Below are 21,724 nucleotides of genomic sequence, written 5' to 3'. Positions count from 1 at the left end.
ATCCCAACCTTGGGAATGATTAGCTTCACTATTCTAGTTTGATAAGGTACTGAGAACATTCCTCTGTGTGTGTGTGTGTGTGCGTGTGTCTGCGTTCAGGGGGTGGGCTGGGAGGGGGGAGAAGGGGTGATGCTTGATGCTGAAGTGCGCTACGGGGACATCAGAGACCCTCGAGTCATCTCCTTCCAGCTGCCCTTGTGTTTGTGGCACTGTTTGGACCTTCACCTCTCCCTTGAGAGCTGAGTGGGGCCGTGCGAGGCTCCTGTTCCTCTAGTCCATGTTTACTGATTGTAAATACCATTTTTATACTTAACATCTATTCCGGACGTGATTTGTACAATGGACTTTATTTCTGCTACAAGGAATTTCCTGAGGTTTAAACTGAATTTAATTTTGAACAAAAGAAAAAAAGAAAAAAAAAGGAAAAAAAAAAAAAAGAAAATACACACACACACACACAAAAAAAAAAAGGACCAACAAGTGCAAAAGTGGGGAATAAAAAGGACTTTTTTGGGCCATCCTGGGCCAAGCGGCTTTCAAAGAGCGTTTCTTCCCTCGCAGTTACTGGTGGGACTGGACGATGTTGCGCTAAAGCTTCGTCAGTGTCAAATTCCTTAACTCTGGTCAAAAAAAGATCTTAAATTTATTTAATAAAAGTTTTACTTGGTAAAGAACATCCTGGTCGAGCTGCTCTGAGCTGGTGCTGCCGCGGGAGACACTCAGCAAAGCCCTGCAGGGAGGGAAGCGCGTCTGCATTGAGCGGACTGTGTGGCCACTTCCAAAGCCTTTCACAGGGGATGGATCATGGAATTCCAGCCTAGTTTGGGTTGGAAGGCACCTTAAAGCTCATCCAACTCCAATCCCTGCCACAGGCAGGGACACCTTCCACTGGAGCAGCTTGCTCCAAGCCCCATCCAACCTGGCCTTGAACACTGCCAGGGATGGGGCAGCCACAGCTTTGCTGTCTACCAGCTTCACAGGGAAGAACTTCCTTAGCTCCATACTCTACTTTAGGCCTGGGCTTAAGCAGTATTTAGCTATTCCAATCAATTCCAACACTTTTAACCTGTTCCTACACAATATTCAGTTTTCAAAGCTCCTTAAAGTTCCTTCAGGATTAAGGAGCAACACCATAACCATCCTCTGAGCCACTGAGGAGTTCATGGAGGAGATTCTATCCAGCCCCAGCCCAGGAGGATTCAAGCAGAAACTGCTTTTTCTTAGCTGCCATGACACGTATTCCTAGGAATAACGTGTTACGGAAGAATTCCCTCTGTGTTCTTTCTCTAATGCAGGAATCATGAACCCATCTTGGCACTTAGAGCAAGGAAGAGCTGATTTAACAAGAGCAAACATCTATCCCAGGGCCTGTGCTCAGAGGCCAGGTCCCCGCCTGGAAGCACCAACATGTGACACCAACACCCATAGAAAAAATAGTTTAATTAAAATCCACATGAAAATTCTATTTCTAAGAAACAAGAAGTTTTACAGAATCCACAAAAACCATGAAGTGGTGGAAGAGGATGGCCCAGGAATGCCCAGACATTCCAGGACCTGCTGTAAAACCGAGGTTAAAGCTGGAGCTGAGGGAAGACTGGAAATGGTAAAACCAGAGATGAAGTGAGGCTGAAGGAGGGGAGATGGTGGAGGACTAAGATGGAGTGAACTGGGAGAAACACATGGCTGAGGTAGGATTAGAGGGAGCCCAGGAAGAGTCTTATGGAAAGAGCTAATGGTACTTTGCCACCATTGGGACAGGAATGGGATTAGAAGGGATGGGAGAGGAGCCTGGGCCTCCCTAAGGACTGTAGAAGCTCTGTAGAATGGGGTCACAGGGGAAGAGCACCCCGAGGCAGCACAGGAGGTGCAGCCAGCCTGGGTAGAAAACCTCCCTCACACGCATGGCTCCCCCCCGGATGATGGCGAGCGCAGCATCAGGAGCAGGAGAAGCAGGAAAAGACACCTTCCCCCTGGAAGCAAACAGCCAGAGCATCACCCTGAGCCAGGCAGCCCATGGCAGGGGTTGTGCCTGTGCACACTGACTCCCCCAGCGTTCTACATGCTCATGTGGAGGAGGACACAGAACCCCCACAATGCACCCAACAGATGAACTCATCCCATTACACATCCAAATGGATGCTCACCCCACCATAAAGCGGCTGTGGTGCAGGTTTTGCTCCATCCCAGCCTCCTCCCCACATGTACCTGGTGCTCTCCAAGGCCGATTCGGTGTCGATCAGGCCCAGGATGCAAAGTGTGACTGAGATGTTCTTCTTCTGCATGGAGAGTTCATGGCGCAGCGAGCTGAAGAATCCATCCAGGGCAAACTTGGTGGCAGAGTAAGAAGTGGTGAAGGGAGTGGGGACTTTCCCTGGGAAAGAAAAGAATGGAAAACACCAGGAGACTGGCTGGAAGGAGGATGGTGCCATGGAGGGGGAATCTGGATCATCCTGTATCTTCGACCCATGTTCGGTTTGGGTGAGTTTCCCTCTATTTCTAGTTACAAACAGCCACTGAGGCAATTCCAGCCGGTTGTGGGAGCACATCCCAGCACAGGAGCCACCTCCTGGAGAAAGGGAGGAATTGTCTTTTAACTTAGTAACCAGGCCCACACTGGGCTAAAAAGCCCCGTGTGCTGCTCTGCTGCAGCCTTCCCTCCCCATTACATGCAAACACATGGACCGTGACACCAAGGCCCGTCAGGACACAGGGCAGGGACCAGCCTGAATGTATGGTGATGCAGCTCCCTGGAGTGCACACTGAAGCCTTTCTCCTGCTTTTCCATCCCAAACAGGCAGTGCAGCTACTCAGCAGCCTCCTGATGGCCAAAGCCAGAAGGTTTTAGAGTAGCAAGATGACAGAAACACAGGAGGGATTGGCCTGGCTGTGAGGGGCAGGAGCCAAGGAAGCAGATCTGGGCACATGGTGAACAAAGAGCAAAGTTTCTTCGCCACACGAAGAAGGGCTCCAGAAAACAAGAGCAGCCACTGTCCTGTTTGCTACTATAAAATGCACAGCTTGAAAAGGGGTTGAGGGGTTGAAGGACACAGAGAAACACAATGTATTGGGAACCACCATGTCCACAAGACCAATGGTATGGCAGTTAAAGCCACCAACCTGTGAGGGAAGAAACAACCACCAGAGAGCCTCGATTCTTCTCCAGGGTGGGCAGAGCTGCTGTTGCGAGTGTCACGTAACTGAAGAAATTCACCTGGAATGGGAAAAGTAGATGTGGAAGAAGCAGGAGGGTTTGGAGGGAAGGTCAGCATGAGCCAGAAGCAGCTTTCATCAATCCCTGGGCTCATGGGAGATAAGAAGGACAGAAGGAAGGAGAGAAGCAAAGTTCTTCCCAGACATTTCTACACATACACATACAACACTGGAGCAAACCAGTAATGAAGCCTTGAAACCACTTGAAACACCAATGAAAGAAAAGGTTTGTTCTCAACCATTGCTACAGACTTGAATTTGCCTTTGAGTTTCCCAAAGCCATCCCAGGAGAAGCCAGACTCGCACAGTTCCAAGTGAGCTCTTCCTGCTGGGAAACCTCACCTGCATGAGCCAGCGGGTGTACTCCACATCTCCATCCCACATCTCGAAACGGGTCATGCCAATGTGGTTCAGCACCAGGTAATCCAGGCCCCCTGTGGACAGGGGAAGCACTCAAAGCAAGGGGCCAGCCCCAACCAGTCCTTTCTTCACACTCTTCTCCTCCATCATGAAAAGCAGCTAAAAGACAGTTACACCCAGGCTGGAACTCCCAAACCCCACACCCCCCAGTCCGGAGCATCCCTCCCAGCAAGGAACATGGGGAAATTGAAGCAGGAAGCTCCTACAGGAATGAGAACTGTCTGTATATTGGAAGCCAAAGAGATGCCCAGATGCTTACCCAGCTTTTGGACAGCAAACTGAACCACCTTTTCAGGCTCTAAAGGGTTTGACATATCTGCAGGGATATAAAATATTTTCTTTGCTCCAAGTGTCAGGCACTTCTCCATCACCTTGAAGAAGAACACAAAGCCAAAGGTTAAACACCACGGACTGGGAGTGGGGAGAACCCAAGTAAGGACACTAAGGCACTGGGGTTTCCCCATCCCACACGTCAGTGAGAGACAATTCTGAACAGAAACACACTTTAAATCTTGCTCTATTCAGCCCACTGAGAGCTCATTTGGCATCCAGACTTTGTTTAACCAGACTCTTAGCAGGATGCAGATTCACTCTACTTCGGAAAAGGATCAAGATTCACCTGAAAAAGACAGTCTTCTTCAGGAGAACTCTGCTGGAATAAGGGTTAGGCTTTACATTAAGTTCTTTTTCTTCCAAAATACCTAGCAAGGCTCTAGCAGTGTTCATCTTCCATAGCTCCTTTGCTGAGGATGTGAAGATGCCCAGTAATGACACCCAGCTTAGCTATTTGCTGAAACACTACCAGTAACTAAGCTGGTTTTGTTCAACAGCAGCTCTGAAGGAGAATCTACCCCACTGACAACTGCTTTGTTGGTGTTGCTGGGGTTTTCTGGTACAAGTGCACATCTCTTTGTCTTCCCTCCTAGAAGGAAGTTCTTACCTTCTGCAGCACAGCTTCCCTCCTAGCAGTCAAAACCATTTCAGCACCAAATCTGGCATAATGATATGCCATCTGCTCTCCAATGCCAGCACTGGCTCCAGTCAGGAGGACACGGGCACCAGACAACCTCTCTTGTATATGGGAAAGAGAATAAGAGAAGTAAATGAAGGAAGCAGCAGAGGAGCTGCCCTTAACTATTGGCAGAGCTCTAAAGCAGAAGGGTGTACGTGGCAAAGCACATGTCATTCCCCCCTCCCTAGACAGCAGGATCCCTTGGAAATGCTGTTAGAACATTTTGTCTTCCTCTTTGTTTCAAGCTTCTCTTTGTTTCTGGGAATGAAGCTCCCAGCTCTGGTAAGACTCAGGGCAGGAATGAGACCACCAGTCAGGGTTTCTCTCCTGCGACTTCCATTCCAGGTTGGAATGACCCCACTGCTGAGCCTACCTGGCTTAAAGGAATCTTTCCAGAAGACAGCGAGGAACCCAACTACGAACGCTGTAGCACAAAGCACTTTTCCAACGGGCTTCATATCCCTTCACGTTGTGAAGAGCGAAGTGAAGCCTTGAAGCTGAGCACTCCAGCTCAAATACTGCAATCTCCTTCCTCTGCGGCTGGAAGCCAACCTGTAAGAGGCATGGAAAGACCTTCTGTGTCTTGTACAGCAGAGAGGAGCTGGGAAGAACTGAGAGTCCACCAGGAGCCACCTTTGTCAGGACTGGAAGACAGTGAGGACAGGGACAATCAGCACTTTGATAAGAAGCTGCAAAGCTGTTGTTTCCCTGTGGAAGGCAGGGAACACCAGTCCTGGGAATGGTTCACATGTGCCCAAGAAAGGGCAGGGCTTGGCTGTGCCATGCAGTGCAACTCCCTTGTCCAGAGGGAGCAACCCTGGAGAGACTGAAACCTGCTCTTGTACAAGAGGAGGGATCCAAAGAGGGCAGGAAGCAGAAGAGCTCCCAAAATCATCTCATTTATCTTCCTCCCTTGCTCAACAAGTCTTTCCTCAGCTTCCACTTGCTCCAAGACAGCTCCTTGTGCCATTCAGTGTGTCTTAAATGAACTGGACTGAGGGAATTACCCTGAAAATCATAGAATCATAGCATGGTTTGGGTTGGAAAAGACCTTAAGGTCATCCAGTTCCAACCGCCTGCATGGGCAAGGACACCAGACACTAAACCAGGTCACCCAAGGTAGAATCATAGAACAGGGTTGGAAAATGCCTGGCCCCAGTGTAACACTGCACTTGTGGAGCCAGCACCAGGTCCTCATTTTAACCAGGACCTGAAAGTCTAAGTTCACAGTCAGAGCCTTCACTATTCTGCATTGCTGCATTCAGGTTCTCACAGGTACATTTGATGTTAAAAACACACCCAATCTGAACAGTAAAATGAATAAATGATCCTCTCTTGTCCAAAAGAATGTTACCTGCAGCTGTCCCCAAGACTTAACAACAGAGAGCAAAGGGAGCTCACAAATCACACTCAGATGTGCCCTGCCACGCTTTGAGAATCATTCATGCTTGCGTTACACGGTGGTGGACGAGGCAGGGGGAGAGGTGAGGGATTTCCATCTGGATTTGTCCCACCAAAGGCACAACCAAACCTTGAGTCGGGACCAAAACTTCCTGACACCAGCAGCACCCCCTTCCCAAGCAAAGCACCATTAACCAGGCTGGTTCTCTGTGATGGCCGATGTCTTCACACACGCTTTAGTAGCCAGAATGCAGTGAATAGAGGAGGTTTTGCACAGCTCTGGGAGGTGTCTTCTGCAAATCTCACTTGTTCTGCACACAGTTAAGGTTGTTTGGGGGCAGCATAGCAGTACATGGCCAATGCTTAGTGAGGGAATGGGATTCCCAGTCTTACCCAGGGTACAGAGATGAGCATGGCCTGAATTCTTTGCAGGAGTGTGGCCTGGAGAAGACACACAGGGAACACATAGGGACAAGTGTGAAGCTGAATAGCTGAAAGGTTCTAATATAGATCTTGAAGCTTAAGTTAAAAGCAGAATGAGATTTGATAACACATGGTTTCTATTTCCATTTCATTTCTATTCATCCTCATTGCATTCCCTATCAGCAGCAGCACTCCAAACCATCTCCTACTTGCTTCAAGGTGCACAAAGCACCACACGCGGCCTGGTTTGAACCTGTGGGGACTGCCTTAGGATTAAACCTGGAGACGCAGCGTTGATCGCAGCCGCCGCAGCGAGCCGTACCTCGGGGTAACCGGCGCTCCTCACTCCGCAGCACAGAGGCCAAGCGGCGGTGGCGGCAGAAAGCAGCGCGGCTGAGGCAGCGCGATCCCAGCTCCCGACATGTCGCGACAGGGCACGACCGCAGCTCCCGCGGCCCCCTCAGCCGCTCCCCTCAGCGCGGCCCCGCCCCGTTGCCATGGCGCCACGCAGGGAGGGCGGGGCCTCCCGTGCCACGTGACCGGTTCCCACCGCCCCCCCGCCGCCGCCGTCATGGCCGCCAGGCTCGTCCCCGTCCTCAAGTGAGTCCTCGCTCCCCGCGGAGCTCTGGCCCGAGGGTTCGCGTCCCCCTCCCGCCCCGGGCCCCGCAGCTCCCCGCAGCCGCCGCTCACCGCGCCCGGGGGCTTCCCCGGGGCCCGTGTCCAGGCGCCCGGCTCGGCCTTGTAGCGCCCTTGACCCCGTGTGGCGCCGCGGCCTCCGCCGGCAGCGGCTCCGCGTGTGTCCGGTGGGTTCGGCAGCGCTTGGCTGTTGAGGGAGCAGCCGCGGAGCACAGGGACCGGGGGAAGGGGGAGAACGGGAGGGGAGGATGGAGAACGGGGAAATCCTCTTTCCCCAAACACTCGGGAGTGCATGGGTTTGGGTGTTGGTTCTCTCTTGCCTCTCTCGATGGCTCTATCTGCACGTTTTATACATATATGTGCTATAGCAGCCTTCCGGCGCCTAAAGGGGCTACAGGAAACCTGGAGAGGGGCTTTGGACAAGGGACTGTAGGGACAGGCCAAGGGGAATGGCTTGAACCTGCCAGAGGGGAGACTGAGCTGAGCTCTTAGGCAGAAGCTCTTCCCTGTGAGGGTGCTGAGGCGCTGGCACAGGGTGCCCAGAGAAGCTGTGGCTGCCCCATCCCTGGCAGTGTTCAAGGCCAGGTTGGACACAGGGGCTTGGAGCAAGCTGCTCCAGTGGAAGGGGTCCCTGCCCGTGGTAGGGGTTGGAGCTGGAGGAGCTTTAAGGTCCCTTCAACCCAGCCCATGTGTTCTGTGAAGACAGCAAGAGCCATTGGAATATTGGTGACCCTCAGATTTATCAATACCTCCCTTTGGTGGTCACTGAGAGATGCATTGATAGTTATAACAGGAGCTGAACTGTTGCTGCTTTGGATCCCTCCAGGTTTGTCATCAAAGGAGGCCTGGCTGGGGGTGCTGTGTATGTGGCGTACGACCAGGGGCTGCTGGGCAGTGGCACACAAGGTGCTGAAGCCTTCAGGAAAGCTCAAGCAGCGCTGCCTCCAGCCATCCAGGAGTGGATAAGTTACACAGGCTGGGAGGTAAGGGCTGTGCAGCCACACAACCATGTCCTCGGAATGAGGGGGAGAGAACACTGGGTTGATATTGGAGTTCCAGTGATGCCGGTGGGAATTGTGCTGTTGAAGCATTGAAGATGTTTTCGTGAGGATTGAAATGGAAGGAGGATGAAACTTGAAATGTAGGGGAGGGACAAGGAGGCACCCACAGAGATGGGTTTTCAGGAGTCTTGCCTTTTGCCCTGCATTGTAATGGGGGAAGAAGCAGCTTTAAGCCTCATGTCTGATCCTGTTTGAGACTCATGGAGAGTAGGCACCCAAGTGTCTTTGAGACCTGACGTCAAGGTGATGTGGATCCTGTTATAAGCTAAACCCCTTGAGTGCTGATATTTTCTCTCTCTTCTCTCTTTCTAGGTCCCACCCATTCCAAAACTTGAGTTTTCCCCTTCCGATTCTTGGAATAAAGGTAAAATAACTTCTCACCCAACTGTGAAAGGAGCAAGGGCCAAGAGGGATATAGTTTATATCAGTCTTGTTTCAATACTGTGCTAAATGGAACGATGGGGAAGGAGGTGATAGATGTTCCAGCCTGGTGGAAGGAGCGTTGGGACTAAGGAAGCTCCAGGTTTTGCTACTGACACATTGAGTGACTTCGGACTTGATTTCATCTAATTGTGAGGGAACACAGTCCACAAATACTGTGACATGTCTAACATCACCCATGGCAGGGCTGGAAATACAATGGAACTTAGCTCAGTCCTTTGGTTCAATTGTCTATCCCTTACACAGGTCCTAAGTTGGGATTTCCCTATGTCCCAAGTGCTACTGAGCAGTAAAACCTAACCCAAGAATCATTCAGGGCTGTGTGCTTGAAAGCTTCTGAGATGGAGCTAGAGCTTTCTGTGTTTAAAGAGATCTCCAATGCTAGAGTAACATTAGGAAATGTGGCCTGAAGGATGCTCTGGGGATAACTGTGCTCTGCTCTCCCTGCAGGAGTACGAGTGGTGATGTCTGCCTTGTCCGTGGCTCCTACCAGGGCCTGCGAATACACTGCAGAAGGCTGGAAGTACGTGAAGGACCTTGTCAAATAGCGTCCCCATTCTCCAGGGATGGGATTCCCTCCATCCCATGTTGGCTGTGGGATGAGGCCGAGTCCAGCCCTCAGGAGGGCTACAATAAAAGACTTTAGAATTTCCATTTGTATCTGGGTTGGTTCTGGCCTAGGACTGGGGTAACTGTGCTCTCACCAGTGGTCATGGAGTGGTGGCCTTGTGCTGAAGTGCAGCCCCTGCTCTGAAGCTGCTGAACTGAACTGGTTGTATTACTCCTGAACACCCTCTGATGCAAACCAAGCCAACAAGAGGTAACAATACAAGCTGAGGAAGGAGTGCCTCTGCCAGAGCATGTTAGTGAGGTGAAAGCTGCTTCTGTGACTTGTTAACACAATTGGGAGTAGCCACTACTAGTTGCAGTACTTGTTGATGACAGTAATAGAAGGGTGTTGGTAAGTTTGTGATGGGAGATTAGCATTAGCTGTAGTAGGCTGAGTGCTGCACCACACCAGGCTTTGCTTCTCAGGCAGGAGGGTTAGTCCACCTCTGCAATAACTTTGCTTTTCTCAGCATAGAGGTTTTGTGCTTCACTTGGTTTCATTTTAAGGACCAGAAGGGTTGGGGCTAGGCTGGCAGTTGTCCTTCCATTGCTGAGCCTCCCACCAGCTGCAGAGTCACGAAGGGCAGTGAGTAAAGTGGGCATTAGCAGTATTACAATCACTTGTTTGCTTTTGGTTCCTTCAACAGACATTTAAAACCATCTGAATGATTCTGGCTGAAGGATGAGAACTGCCTCCAGGGCTGCAGCCTGCAGAAGGGTTTCTTACACTCAGGGAAGTTGCATTTGCTGCTTGAAGAACGATGTCCTGTCCATTTCCAAGTCAGTTTTGCAGTGCCAGGTTCAAACTTTGACCACTGCTTCCCTCACATAGGGTAGTTAAGTTTTGGTACTTCATTTTTGTAAGAAACCCCTGTGGTTTAATACACAACTGACTCAATTCAGGTTTCCAGGGACTATTAAAACAATTACCTGTAAACTGGCTTTTATTTATGGAAAATGGAATGCTTCATTAACAAACATTTTAAATGGGATATGAACAACACATTACAAAACAAACGAGTTCACATTGGGTTGTGTGAAATAAGATGGTAGCAGCTTAAAAAAAATGACACTTAGAGTAGCCCACCAGTTACAATGAATGGTAACCTTGGGGAACAGCCTCATTTCAGTTGCCACCTTGAGTTAAAAACAAGACATTCAGTAGCGACGGTTGAAACGAGGGTCGTTGGGTCTGTTTGCTCTCTCCTGGCCAGCAAAGCCTTCTCCCTGCATTCCTCCTCCGTGCATCATCTGACTTTGGTTGCCACCTTGCATGAAACCTCCACGCCTAGAAAGGGATTCAGACACGTTAATTGCAGCTGTGACTCTTCATATGATGGGGATAGAATGGCTATTGTAATGGTTCGGTGGAATTGGTGACACCAGGTTGAGAGAATGGCTGTTCTCTTACAGCTCTTGGTGTGATCTTTCACTCTTCAGCAACATTAGAACCATGGGAGCATTTCATCAGTCCTTGACATTTAAAGAAATCAGGTAACTGATGCTCACATTAAATGTTTCTTTGGCCAATTTAAGTAGAAGAGATGCCCCTTCAAAGGAAAACCCTTTGTTCTTTCTGAAGTTCTTACCCTGACATGCCTCCACGATGGATCACATGGCCAGGTCTGCCTCTACCTCCACCTGAAAAAGTTCCAATGCTTCCTTTAACTCCACAGCAGTAAGTTTTCCTTCATCCCGAAGGATAGCTGTGCCCGTCTTTCCTGCTTTACACGGCACAACTGCAGCTTACCTTGCCATCGCTCATGATCTCGCCCCATCATCCCTCCATCCACACTGCTCTGCCACGAACGATCTTGATGTCCTTCAAACTTGCGGCTGTGATCTCCCCAGTCCCGTCCATCCCTGTGGGAGAGTGGAATTCATCCTTCTCACATGAGCCAGAGCACACACAATGTTGTGACTTTTAAAGGGAAAGCAGCAAAATCCCAACAGATCTGCAGTTCAGTGCACTGACCGTGACTGGGGGGGCATCCCTCTGCTTTCACTCATCCTTCTGTCAGATCCATAACTACCCCAGCTTTCCCGGGAATCTCGTGAGTGACGGTCTGGTCCTCCATGGCGCTCATCTGGATAGTGCTGAAAGACAAAGACCACTTACAAGGCTGCCCAAACCAGGCTTTTCAGTTGTTTCAAGCTGCTCAGCTGTCATTACTCCATCCCAGAATCATTCAGGATGGAGATCATCTAGTCCAACCTCCCCACTCCCAGCAGGATCAGCCAGGGCAGGCCATCCAGAACAAGTCTCCCATCAGGTCTGGAGTATCTTCACAGCTTCCCCATGCAAGTTCTTCCACTGTGTGACCACCTCCATAGCTTAGTCATTGAACTAAATTTCATCTTAGTAAAGCAAACAAGACAATCTGGTTGTCAAGAAGATACTTAATTCTTAACTACTGTTCTGTCTGACACACACTAGAGAAACCCAGGTTGTAAGAAGTGAAGTTGTTTCTGTAGCTTTATAAGGCAACTCACTTGTCCATCCCGATCTCCCATCATTGTCCTGGATCCATCTCTCCTACAAACAGACAATCACAATCAGACTGTGGTAGTAAAACATCCAGCAGCCTCTAAAAATCCATCTACATAACAACACAGGTGAAAGATCCTGCTTCCATGGAGTGCCAACATCATCTACAAAAGGCACAAAGAGCTGGAAGTTATGGAGACTACGTCACATTTTGGATTCCTGAAGAACCCAAGGTATAACAAACCAGAATATTCTCAGGAAGATGCCAGGTGCCTGCAATATTATTTAGGATTCTCTGCAAGCAGAACACTTGAAGCCAGCCTGCCAGAAGGCTTAACTCATAGCACAGGACAGAGCTCTTCATGGGGATGTAAGAAGTCTGCAGCCACTAAGCCACACTTACAAACTGAAATGCAACCCAAACACACAAGTAAAGACAGGAAAATGTACCATTAAATCTATTTTTGTCTTCCAAGGAACACCATGGAGGGCAGACACCAACCTGTCTATTGAATGGTCTTGGTACCGGCCACGATCCCTGTGGTCGAAGTCGTGGAAGCGATCCTGGCGGCTGAAGTCTGAGTGGTACCTGTCATTCATTGCCATTCGTTTTGCCTCTGGCCAGTACGGATCATCTCTCCTGAAAGAAGGAACATGCTCATTTTAGTAAAGGTAATCACTTTTGGTACTGTTTCTCCCATTCCAAGGCAGAAGGGAGTTCGAGCAGATAGTCCAACTGGGGCTATTAAACATGCTCATGTCCATGCCATCACCAGCTGCTGACAGATGGACGCTGAGAGCACATGGAGAACTTTTTATAGCACAGGCTGATGAGCCAGAACCTGGCAGCATTTTCCACTCACACCATTTCTCTTGCTGGCTTTACCTGCCATCGATGTCATACGGTCTCCTCATGGCAGAGCGACGCTCCTGCTCGTAGCGCAGCTGCTCATGCTGACGCCGCAGCTCTTCTCTTTCCCTCTGGATGCGATCCTGTTCCCTCCTCCGCTCATGCTCTATGTGCATTCGTTCCCTTTCTAGTCTTTCTCTTTCCATCCGTTCCCGTTCGAGACGCTGCCGTTCAATTTCCAGCCTCTCCCGAGCAATCTCCAGACGTTCTCTTTCCTCTCGTTCCCGGATGGTCTGCAGGTGCTGCTGCCTCTCCCGGCGTTCCCGGGTGCTGTTTGAACACACACAGAAGGTCACACATCTGATACTTCCCCAAGAAAGGAGGTTAGAATGGAAAAAGAAAAGGAAAAAAAGCCAGGGAAGGGAAGCACCTAAGGCATTCCCCTGCTCTTACCGGCGCTGCTCTGCCTCCCTCATCTTCCTCTGGGCTTTGATTTTGTCAAATGGCACAATCCCTTGTCTCTCCCTGCTCTCTGATTTGCGATCCTGGCTCTTGATGCTCTGCATTTGATATTGAAAGAGAGAAACTCAATGGAGTGCATTTACAAAAGGACAACTATCCCAAGCAATACTGAGCTCCATTTCCACTCATCCAGATCCAGGTCCCCTCTCTTTTCAAACAGGCTATTCTTTTAGTGTTACAGACACACCATACCAGTGCTACTGCCCACATGTGTTTGGGGGGGTTTCAGTGCTGAATGGTATCAGTTCTACAAAAGGTATTTTACTAATTACCATCTAAATCCACATTTTAGTAACTCCAACTGGACAAACCAGTAAGACCACTGCAGGTTCCATGTCACTTGGCAGGATTCAGTGCTTGTTTCTAAGGGAGACTGACAATCTTTCCCATGCAGAAACTTGACTTACTCGGTCTTTTGATGTAGTTGATGTTTTCACACTAATAACAGGTTCTCCTTTGGATTTATCCATTACTACTGTTCTCTCTGTTCCTTTACTTCCTAAATCCATCAGAGGTTGAGGGGAAAGACATGGAAAAGAACAATGAAACTACATAACTAACCCTACTCATCGCTATGCCAGACATTGTGCTCTCTAGAATGTCAAGACAGGCATTTAACTCTCTCTTCAAAAACCATTCTCCACTACACCTATTCAAGTGCTTCTGTTGAGCACAACACAACGTCAAACTCCCTCCCCTCCACCTCTTCATACCTTCTGGATTTCCCATTAGGAACCAGAACTAATTCCAGAGCATTGGCAGTTCTTGGGAAAGAACCACCTACAATGAATTATTCGTTTTTCACCATTTTCTACTCTATGAAAAACAGAATAGCCAAATTACCTGACTTAATAGTTTTAGCTTGATCTGATGAGCCTGGCTTCAGTTCCTCTTTCTCTTTTTTTTCCTTTTCATCTTTGTCTTCTGTCTTTTTAGGATCATCTTTTTGGTCAGATTTCTCATCCTTTTTAGCGCTGCCAGGTCTATAGAGAGATATTGGTCTAGATTAGACTAATACAGAGGCAGGAATGAAAGGAGAATGCTAGCAATACCAAAACAAAGCAGCAAACACCTTTGGACAGAGGATTTCCAGAACAGTACCTCTCAGTGGCTGTTTCTTTCTTTGTTTCATTTTCTTTTTTATCACTCAGCTTCTTCCCAGCGGGTTCACTTTTGGCCTGAAATGTATTTTGCACATCATCAGCTGAGAATGTGGCCTCGATCATTTGTACAATGTGGTGGTAGTGGGATATCTCTGAGGACCAGTACTCACTTTTTCTACAGAGATTATTTTCCCATGTAACTCTGTTTTGTGGAGGTGAGTGATGCACTTGGTGGCTTCCTCAGCTGTTGACATGGTGACAAAGCCGTAGCAGCGAGCACCGGGGCTGCGAGCGTTGGTCACCACTTTGGCACCTACCACCTTGCCAAAAGAAAAGAGGGATTCACACTCCAAGGCACAAGTGTTGTCACAAGGAACATTACAAAGGCTTTACTAGTCCCATGGCTTTCAGGCAGACTCAAAGCTATGCCACACTTCATTTTGGTACCTATTTGTAAAAGTCACATTTAAATTAGGAGGCATTGTCAGTAGTTCAATGTTCAGTAGCAGATTGTTGCACAAACTGGTTTCTTTTATTCCAATGTGCTGAATCTTTAAATAGGTTTCAAAGTTTTGACAAAAATCTGTATTTGTCTCTGACATTAATTTTCTATTGAACTTAACTCTTTCCATTTCTCATCTGACAGGGACATTTAACTTGCTAGTTGCTTTATCATTAATAAACAACTGCAGGAGCCTTCTCACAAACCAGGGCCCATAAACTGCATTTTCTCTGCTTGGAAGCGAGTGACAGCAGGAAGGAGTGGGCATTCAGCATGTACTTTGGCCATTTTTTCCTTGCTACCACACAGTATTTTTGACCATTTCATTCCTTTCACTGGTAGTTTCAGTGTCAGGAGCTTAAGAAGTGTTAAGACAGTTTCAAATGAAAAGAAACCCTTACCTTCCCATATCTGCTAAACAGATTCTTCAGATCTGTAGCTCTGGTAGTGGAAGCCAGGCCACTCACCCAGAAGTTTCTACCAGAACCACTGGCAGTGCGACCTGAAGAGGAAAACAGATCAACCCAAACCTCCAAAACTCTGTTATTCCAACAACTACTTCGAATTTAGAAAGGAGCAGTTCCACCAAGTCTCTCATATTTTTATATCAGAAAGCAAATGAAATGACACGCAGAACATTCTCCCTTCAGGATTCACATTCCTGAAGGCAAGAAGTATTGAAAGTGCAAAAACTTGAAGCTGGAACTACAAGCTTTGATGCATGCAGCAGGTTATTATGTCTTGCACTCCTTGACTTCAAAGCAATGTTGATGAGATGCAGACTAACCATGGGAAGACATCCACCATAAAGCAAGGAAGTTTCCTTTCCTATTTTTGCCCACACTGATTCCACAGTTGGGGTAGGAGCCTGTGTGTGACTTTAGTTACAGGGAAGACCCAGCTTCCTCCAACTGCTTAAGAGCTACAAGAACATTTAACAAATCTGACATCTACACTAGAAAGATCCTTTGGAGACAGATCCACAGGGACAAGGACATTATCAGACACCCAAATTCCTGAAGGCTGTTTGGAATGCAGACTTCAAGGAGAGTCTTCCCAGTCCACAAAAAATCCTTGGGCAGAAGACACCATGTACAAACCTTTTAAATGTTCTGAAATAAGAGAATAAAAGATTCCAGACTGTCAGCAAGAGGGAAACAGACCCCAATGGAACTGTGAAGTAGCTTACAGACACATATAACCCCAGATCTTGGAAGAAGCAGCTGACAATGAGTTCAGCCTGTGACGTAAATCTCAATTAAAACCAAATTTCTCTTGTCCAGTGGACAGACACAACTAATAATGAGTTTCTTGACTATGACAGGAACTGTAGGAACTTCTACACCTACAGTGCTGAACTACCAGCCTGCAGTATGCAAAGAGAATGCTAGCAGTCAGTTGCCCTGGTCAGGTAGGAGGGAACAGAGACGTGGGATGAGCTGCAGAGGCTCAGCAGCCTCATGTATGAAAAGGAAGAAGTATAATGAAAAGAAGGAGCAGCAGACAGTGCTGATCAAGGCATTTTCATCTTGGTTATGATGCATATTTGCACCATGAACAGGATCTGTGTGGACAAAGATTTAATAGCATCAATCTAACCTGAAGACAATATTAAGGTTGAAGTTTCTGTGGTATTTAAACACATGAAGACAAGATTCCAAATGACTTCAGCAAAACAGAAGAAGTTCTGAAGAAACCCAACTGTAAAGCAAACATAACTGAGGACGGCACCTGACTCACTAATCACTGTCAGCAAGACTCTTCAGTGCCATGCAGGACATATCTGCCATGTGTTACCAGCTACCTTGGAAGATCAAGACACAAAAGGCTGTGACAGATGCTCTTAGAAAATGCATAAAAGGAAAACTGGGTGGTTTTTTGCATAAATAGCATTTAAAAATCAACAGAAAGAAGTGACTCTTTTATGGTATTTAACAACTGCAACGTGCTTTTCCACTGAAGTAGCCCATCCAAGACAAAGCCAGATTCTCCAAGCAAGCACTGAAGTTCTGTTTTCTTAAAAGAAACCTACCTTTCTCATCCTTTGGTATTATCTTTGCATCTCTGTCCTCCTCACCGGGGCTAAAGACAAAACACCATGTTATTTCGGTCCAAAAGAAAAGAGTTTCACTAGAACTTATGAAAAATGCTAAAATTAAATACCTACCAGAAAATATGTTGCAAATGAAAACACACCTTTGTATACTTGATTTAAGAAATCTGACAGGAAGTAATGAAGTCAGATTCTTAAAAAGACTTACAGAGACGTTTACAAATAAGAGTAATTTAAGAAAACAACCTCTGAAGGTTGAGGAAGGAAAAGAAATCAAACCCTCTTTGTGTTTAAAAACCAACAACATACAAAATCTGCCCATGGAGAAATAAAACAGACTCTTTAGGAATAGGCTACAATTTCATCAGTCTCGGTGGCCAATTGAAGGAAACAGCTTTATGCGCGTCACGTACCCAGCCATGACAAAAAGATCTGGTCTAGAACGGAGAAAAAACAAACCTCTTTTTCTGATCACCGCCCTCACTGGCTGAGGACTCTTTAGTAGCAGGGGGTTCCTCTGAATTAGCTTTGTCTTCTGCTTTCTTGGCATCTTCTTTGCTATCTTTGGCTTCGGGACCTGCGCCTTTGCTCGCTGGTTCCCCACTAGAGGCTTCCAGGCCTGGGGAGCGTTTGCTACTCTGATCGCTCACGCTCTCTACTACTAAAGAGTCAGAGTCCGGCTTCGCTTCCTCTATTGTCTGTTCACTTGTCTCCCCTTTCGCTACAACTAAACGCTTTGCTTCCTTCCTTGCCATAGCTTGGGCCGCTTTGCTGTCCAAATCTAAAGCATCTTCCTCCACCTGAGCGCCACCAAGAGCGTCCTCTTCCTCTGCCAGCCTCTTGCCTGGCACCACGTTACTGGCTTCCTGTGCATGCGGCCGCTCCGCTTCGGAAGTTTCTTCGTTAAGTAGCTCAGATTTACAAGTTTCCCCCAAAATGTCGAGTATTTTCTCATTTTCTACGGATTTAACAGGAATAGAATGGCACAAGATTTAATCACCAGGGAAATACAGCAATCACAAACGTGGAACTGGCATGGCTGCCACACTAACACCAAGAGAACTTCTAAGCTACACAGAGATTGGAAAACCCTAGTGTACACAGTGTTACAAGCTACCCTACCTGCTGTCTCACACACTACCCAATCAGCCCTACAGTGTTAACAGGGAAGAAAAATGCCCCCAACAGATTTTAACAACCTTCTGGCTCATCCTTGATATTCTTCATGCAATCGTTCAGCTCTGTTTCTTCTCTAGTTAGCTTCCAGAGTCCCAGATGTTTAACTGAACGTATCAAGACACTGAGGGTTCAATTTTTAAATTTCTGTGAAATTCTCTTAGCAGACAGTCCAACATGAGAACTGGGCATCTTCTGATGGTGCATGAGTGTGTTTGCAGTCCAGAAAGTGAAAAGTATCTGTATGAAATTTCCATGAAGAAACTCTCTTCTTTCTTCTGTATCCAGTAACTAAACTTTACATTTTAATGCCCTACAATATCTTTTTACTGCTTTCACTGCCTCTTTACTTAGTAACAGAGTTTTAGGTGTGTGCAATATCACAAGATCTGTTTACAAGTAGAATCTTTAGCTTTTAAACTGTGATTAACTTCTCTAAATCCATTTATGTAGCTTAACAGGTTTTTAAACCATTTCATTTCACTGGGAATATTTCAAAGATGACAAGCATTACTTCACAGATCTGGGGATATGATTGGGTTTCCAATCTCTATGACCCTGCATGATCTGGATTGTCCATCATAAAAATAATGCAACTTATGGTTTTTTTGCCTGGGGTTTTAATAGTTAATGGTTTAAAAAGTATTAGTTGAAAAGACAGGAATATGTTTTTCTTTAACAGTACCTGGCTCCAAGTGTAGCTTCTCCATTTTCTGTGTGGGAAAAGAAAATACAGAAGGAGGATTTTATGAAATGTATTTGGTAACAGAGATCACAGACTGATCACACCCTCCCATCCCATCCCAAGACTGAAAACTACACAAATTCACCTACTACATTTAGCACTTGTCACCATCCACTGGAACTTAGCTAATTTTTCTGACACATTAAAGCCAAATGAAAACATCAGCCATAACTGCATTCTCCAATCTAACTTGGAATGTTAAAGAGACAAAGTGCTTTCATGTACCACATCAACTGCAGAGCAAAAACCAAACCCAGCTGCTACCTTATATAATCAGCAGCAGAAAGAAATTAACAGCACAAGACCATTTTTATTTGCCACAAAGTGGGAGAAGTCTTGCTAGCTGACTGCAACTGGGGCCAAGACCCAGGGGGTTCTCATTCAACAGACTGCATCTTGTGCAAGACCACATATGTCTTGGATTCTGTTCCCATTTCATGTTATGGTCATGTTTTCTTAGAGTGAATACTGACAAGAACAATCTGAAACACACCTATGTATTTCATTTACCTTCATTTCCATTAAATCAGAAGAAGCGGCATCTAAATTGTTTTCAATTTCATCATAATCTTCCTAAAAGAGTAAAAGAGGAATTACAGCACTTCTTACAGAAAGTAACGTTCACTTCTGCTGAAATACTGCATGCAATTCTCCCCAGCAATCACAGAGGAAATACCTACCAGTATTTGACTGATTCCAATTGCTCCTTCAGATTGTAACCCACAAATGAGGAGCAATGTAAGTATTCTTGATGATTAATACCTTTCCCCAGTTACCCTTCCTTTTCATTTCAACATGACATTGTCTATATCAAAGTTACTCTCATTTAGAGAGAAAAATTTATTTCACATTCCTGTGGTTACTGCACAGAACATGTTTTTCCATTGTCCCATGTTGTATTACACTGAAATAACTCACTCACATGCCCATATACTTATTAAATCCCTTCTGAAAGGTTACAAAGATCTCACCTCATTTTCCGTTAGCTGATCTGGAAGTTCTTTCATTTCTGCTTCGACATTGTCTTTATTATCAGACAGAGAATCAAGGATATTATCTGGACTATAGTCTTCTCCACAGTCGACAGCACTGCTGTTATCTATTTCAGCTTCATCTAACACACTGATATCCATCATGTCAATGTCTTGCAAGGTATCCAGACTGGCTTCGATATCATCCTACAGAAAGAAAAAGGGTGGATGTGTATTTATTGCAAATGACAAATGTTAAAGGATGTCTTAGTACCATGATTTCACTTGCCTGCCCATCTCTAGAGTTTTCTTCTAGTCCATTGTCTTCAACACCTTCTTCTTCAGGTTTTCTTCCTAAAAATAGTATCACTGAAGTGAAATACAGCACTAAATGTCACAACATGTCTACTCTTCGGTGCATTACATATTTAACACTGAATTCGCTTCTACCAGTAATGACTAAAACTCTGACTCACAAGTTCAGTACTGAAACAGAAGGAATCACCATCGGACTCTGAGTTTTAGCTACCTGGAACCAAAGGGGCTGTATTTGTCATACCTTTACTAGCTCTTTTTGGGGTTCTCTTGTTGGTCAGTTCGGAGGCCACAGGAATTTCATCAGGATCTCCCCCTTCCTCCTCGATAGCCTGTGGAAGACAGCAGCATCACATCCAGTGCACAACAGTGCAGGGATCTGTGCTGAGAACAGTGCTGTTCACACAGGGGGGCTGCCATTAGCACTCACAGTGTCAAGACCTTTCCTACTTTTCCTCTTGTCCTGCCAGCAAGCAGGCTGGGGGTGTGTGACAAGCTGGGAGGGGGCACAGCCGGGATAGTGGCTCCGACTGACCACAGGCATATTCCAGGCCACACGATCTCATGCACAGCAACGGAACTGGTGGGGCTGCTATGACTTGGAGATTCAGCACCGCTCACAATGACAGCCAGCAACTGTTTCCTTTGATATAACTTGCTTTCCTTGAGTGGGTTTCTTTTCCTCCTGAGTTTGTCTTTCCCTTTTTAACATTACTAATTTCTCTTTACCACAATCCGTGAGTTTTCTTTCGCTTTTACCCTTCCAATTCTCCCTCCTCATCCCCATCCATGTGGTACCTACCTGCCTACTCAGGTTAAACCCTGTTTTGGGGGGATTTTCACTCAGAAACCTTAGTGTGTCACCCTATCCCATGTCATCCCGCCAGGCAGCCGTTGGAAACACTCCATAGCAAAGTGCTGACCACACAACCCCACATAAAGCTCCGGCTGAGGAGCAAAGTTCCCTTCCTCTGTCAACAACGCTCTTTATTCACTAGATAAGCTTAAAAGCATGTAAAAAGGGGAGGGACCACCACAGGAACTCGGGCGCACGCCACACACTGTTTCCTTCTCAACCTGCGGGACTATTAGAACCCATAAACGGATCAGGATCGACTCCCGTTGGTCTGGACTAAGGAAACATGTGAAATTACATTCCGGAACGGCGGCAAAGATGGATTTAGGCGAGGTTTGGACACAGGAACCGAGGGGACCGGCGGGTGGGAGGACAGCGGCTCGCGCTCCCTCAGGCCCCCGCGCGCGCATGCGCCCAGTCCCTCAGGCCGGGGACAAAGGACCCGGATGACACCTCCTTTTCCCCCCTCCTCCTCCACCGCCCCCTTCCCCCGCCTCGATCGCGCCTCACCTTCCTCAGCCGCTCCATGAGGACGCTCTTGTTGCCGCCGCTGTCCAAGTTACGGCGCTTGAGCTCGGCGCGCAGGTCGATGACCCGCAGCTCGCTCAGCCGCCGCGTTTCGGGTTCTGAGCCCAGAGCCGCAGCCGCACCAAGGGATGTGAAGTCCCCTAGCCCGGCCGCTGACTGACTCTCCGCCATTAAGGCGCCCTTCGATGTTTCCACCGAGAGGCCGAACGCAGCACAACCGAACACCTCACCTTTAGATCGCGGCACAAGATGGTGGACAGGCCGAGGCGCGGCGGGGGAGCAGGCGCGCAGTACGCAGCCGCGGAGGGGCGGGGCTGGGAGAGCCGGTGGGCGCGGCCTGGGCGGAGCCGCGGTTGACAGCTCTGGCGCATGCGCGCGGGGGCGAGGCGGAGCGCGGTTGCG

General features: G+C 47.5%; 3 protein-coding genes across 11 annotated transcripts; 1 reads left to right on the top strand and 2 right to left on the bottom strand.

Annotated features, from left to right (window-relative positions):
* Window positions 1-232: 232 nt before the first annotated feature.
* Window positions 233-6,925, bottom strand: HSD11B1L (hydroxysteroid 11-beta dehydrogenase 1 like). 6 transcript variants are annotated; one of them, XM_080633910.1, is made up of 8 exons: window positions 6,789-6,919; window positions 5,016-5,194; window positions 4,571-4,701; window positions 3,890-4,001; window positions 3,553-3,644; window positions 3,118-3,211; window positions 2,206-2,566; window positions 233-730 (listed from the first exon to the last, which is right to left on the bottom strand). In XM_080633910.1, exons 2-8 carry the CDS (start codon window positions 5,098-5,100, stop codon window positions 625-627), a joined length of 981 nt encoding a protein of 326 aa, XP_080490036.1. In that variant the 5' UTR covers window positions 5,101-5,194; window positions 6,789-6,919; the 3' UTR covers window positions 233-624. The 6 variants fall into 6 exon arrangements, with proteins under 6 accessions (XP_080490036.1, XP_080490035.1, XP_080490034.1 ...); XM_080633909.1 differs by lacking the exon at window positions 233-730 and adding an exon at window positions 1,422-1,970 and having other exon boundaries at window positions 6,676-6,925; XM_080633908.1 differs by lacking the exon at window positions 233-730 and adding an exon at window positions 1,422-1,970.
* Window positions 6,926-6,996: 71 nt separating this feature from the next.
* Window positions 6,997-9,256, top strand: MICOS13 (mitochondrial contact site and cristae organizing system subunit 13). The gene is made up of 4 exons (XM_080634300.1): window positions 6,997-7,066; window positions 7,929-8,085; window positions 8,476-8,527; window positions 9,055-9,256. The coding sequence occupies exons 1-4, from the start codon at window positions 7,038-7,040 to the stop codon at window positions 9,150-9,152; spliced, it is 336 nt and encodes a 111-aa protein (XP_080490426.1). The 5' UTR covers window positions 6,997-7,037; the 3' UTR covers window positions 9,153-9,256.
* An 870-nt stretch (window positions 9,257-10,126) lies between these two features.
* On the bottom strand, window positions 10,127-21,600 carry LOC308229676 (scaffold attachment factor B1-like). 4 transcript variants are annotated; one of them, XM_080633853.1, is made up of 21 exons: window positions 21,305-21,600; window positions 20,183-20,270; window positions 19,913-19,992; window positions 19,624-19,830; window positions 19,163-19,225; window positions 18,593-18,620; window positions 17,191-17,689; window positions 16,711-16,760; window positions 15,080-15,180; window positions 14,347-14,496; window positions 14,175-14,251; window positions 13,917-14,056; window positions 13,481-13,572; window positions 13,005-13,111; window positions 12,588-12,881; window positions 12,204-12,341; window positions 11,707-11,749; window positions 11,189-11,310; window positions 10,964-11,076; window positions 10,803-10,875; window positions 10,127-10,501 (listed from the first exon to the last, which is right to left on the bottom strand). In XM_080633853.1, exons 1-21 carry the CDS (start codon window positions 21,491-21,493, stop codon window positions 10,372-10,374), a joined length of 2,784 nt encoding a protein of 927 aa, XP_080489979.1. In that variant the 5' UTR covers window positions 21,494-21,600; the 3' UTR covers window positions 10,127-10,371. The 4 variants fall into 4 exon arrangements, with proteins under 4 accessions (XP_080489979.1, XP_080489981.1, XP_080489980.1 ...); XM_080633855.1 differs by having other exon boundaries at window positions 10,803-10,854; XM_080633854.1 differs by having other exon boundaries at window positions 19,913-19,977.
* Between the last annotated feature and the right edge of the window lie 124 nt (window positions 21,601-21,724).

This window comes from Psittacula echo (genome assembly GCF_963264785.1).
Source record: "Psittacula echo genome assembly, chromosome: 24".
Lineage (NCBI taxonomy): Eukaryota > Metazoa > Chordata > Aves > Psittaciformes > Psittacidae > Psittacula > Psittacula echo.
Note: the sequence above shows the minus strand (reverse complement) of the source record. Positions and strands in the feature narration are given on the sequence as shown.

Coding starts and splice junctions, on each gene's coding strand:
- HSD11B1L (XM_080633909.1), bottom strand. CDS start 5,100: ATGAAGCCCGTTGGAAAAGTGCTTTGTGCTACAGCGTTCGTAGTTGGG. Junction 4,702..5,015: donor GAAAGATTCCTTTAAGCCAG/GTAGGCTCAGCA, acceptor CCCATATACAAG/AGAGGTTGTCTGGTGCCCGT. Junction 3,645..3,889: donor GTTTGCTGTCCAAAAGCTGG/GTAAGCATCTGG, acceptor CCCTGTCCACAG/GGGGCCTGGATTACCTGGTG.
- LOC308229676 (XM_080633853.1), bottom strand. CDS start 21,493: ATGGCGGAGAGTCAGTCAGCGGCCGGGCTAGGGGACTTCACATCCCTT. Junction 14,252..14,346: donor AAATAATCTCTGTAGAAAAA/GTGAGTACTGGT, acceptor AATACATTTCAG/GCCAAAAGTGAACCCGCTGG. Junction 11,750..12,203: donor CAAGACCATTCAATAGACAG/GTTGGTGTCTGC, acceptor GTCTGTTTGTAG/GAGAGATGGATCCAGGACAA.
- MICOS13 (XM_080634300.1), top strand. CDS start 7,038: ATGGCCGCCAGGCTCGTCCCCGTCCTCAA. Junction 7,067..7,928: donor AGGCTCGTCCCCGTCCTCAA/GTGAGTCCTCGC, acceptor GGATCCCTCCAG/GTTTGTCATCAAAGGAGGCC. Junction 8,086..8,475: donor TAAGTTACACAGGCTGGGAG/GTAAGGGCTGTG, acceptor CTCTCTTTCTAG/GTCCCACCCATTCCAAAACT.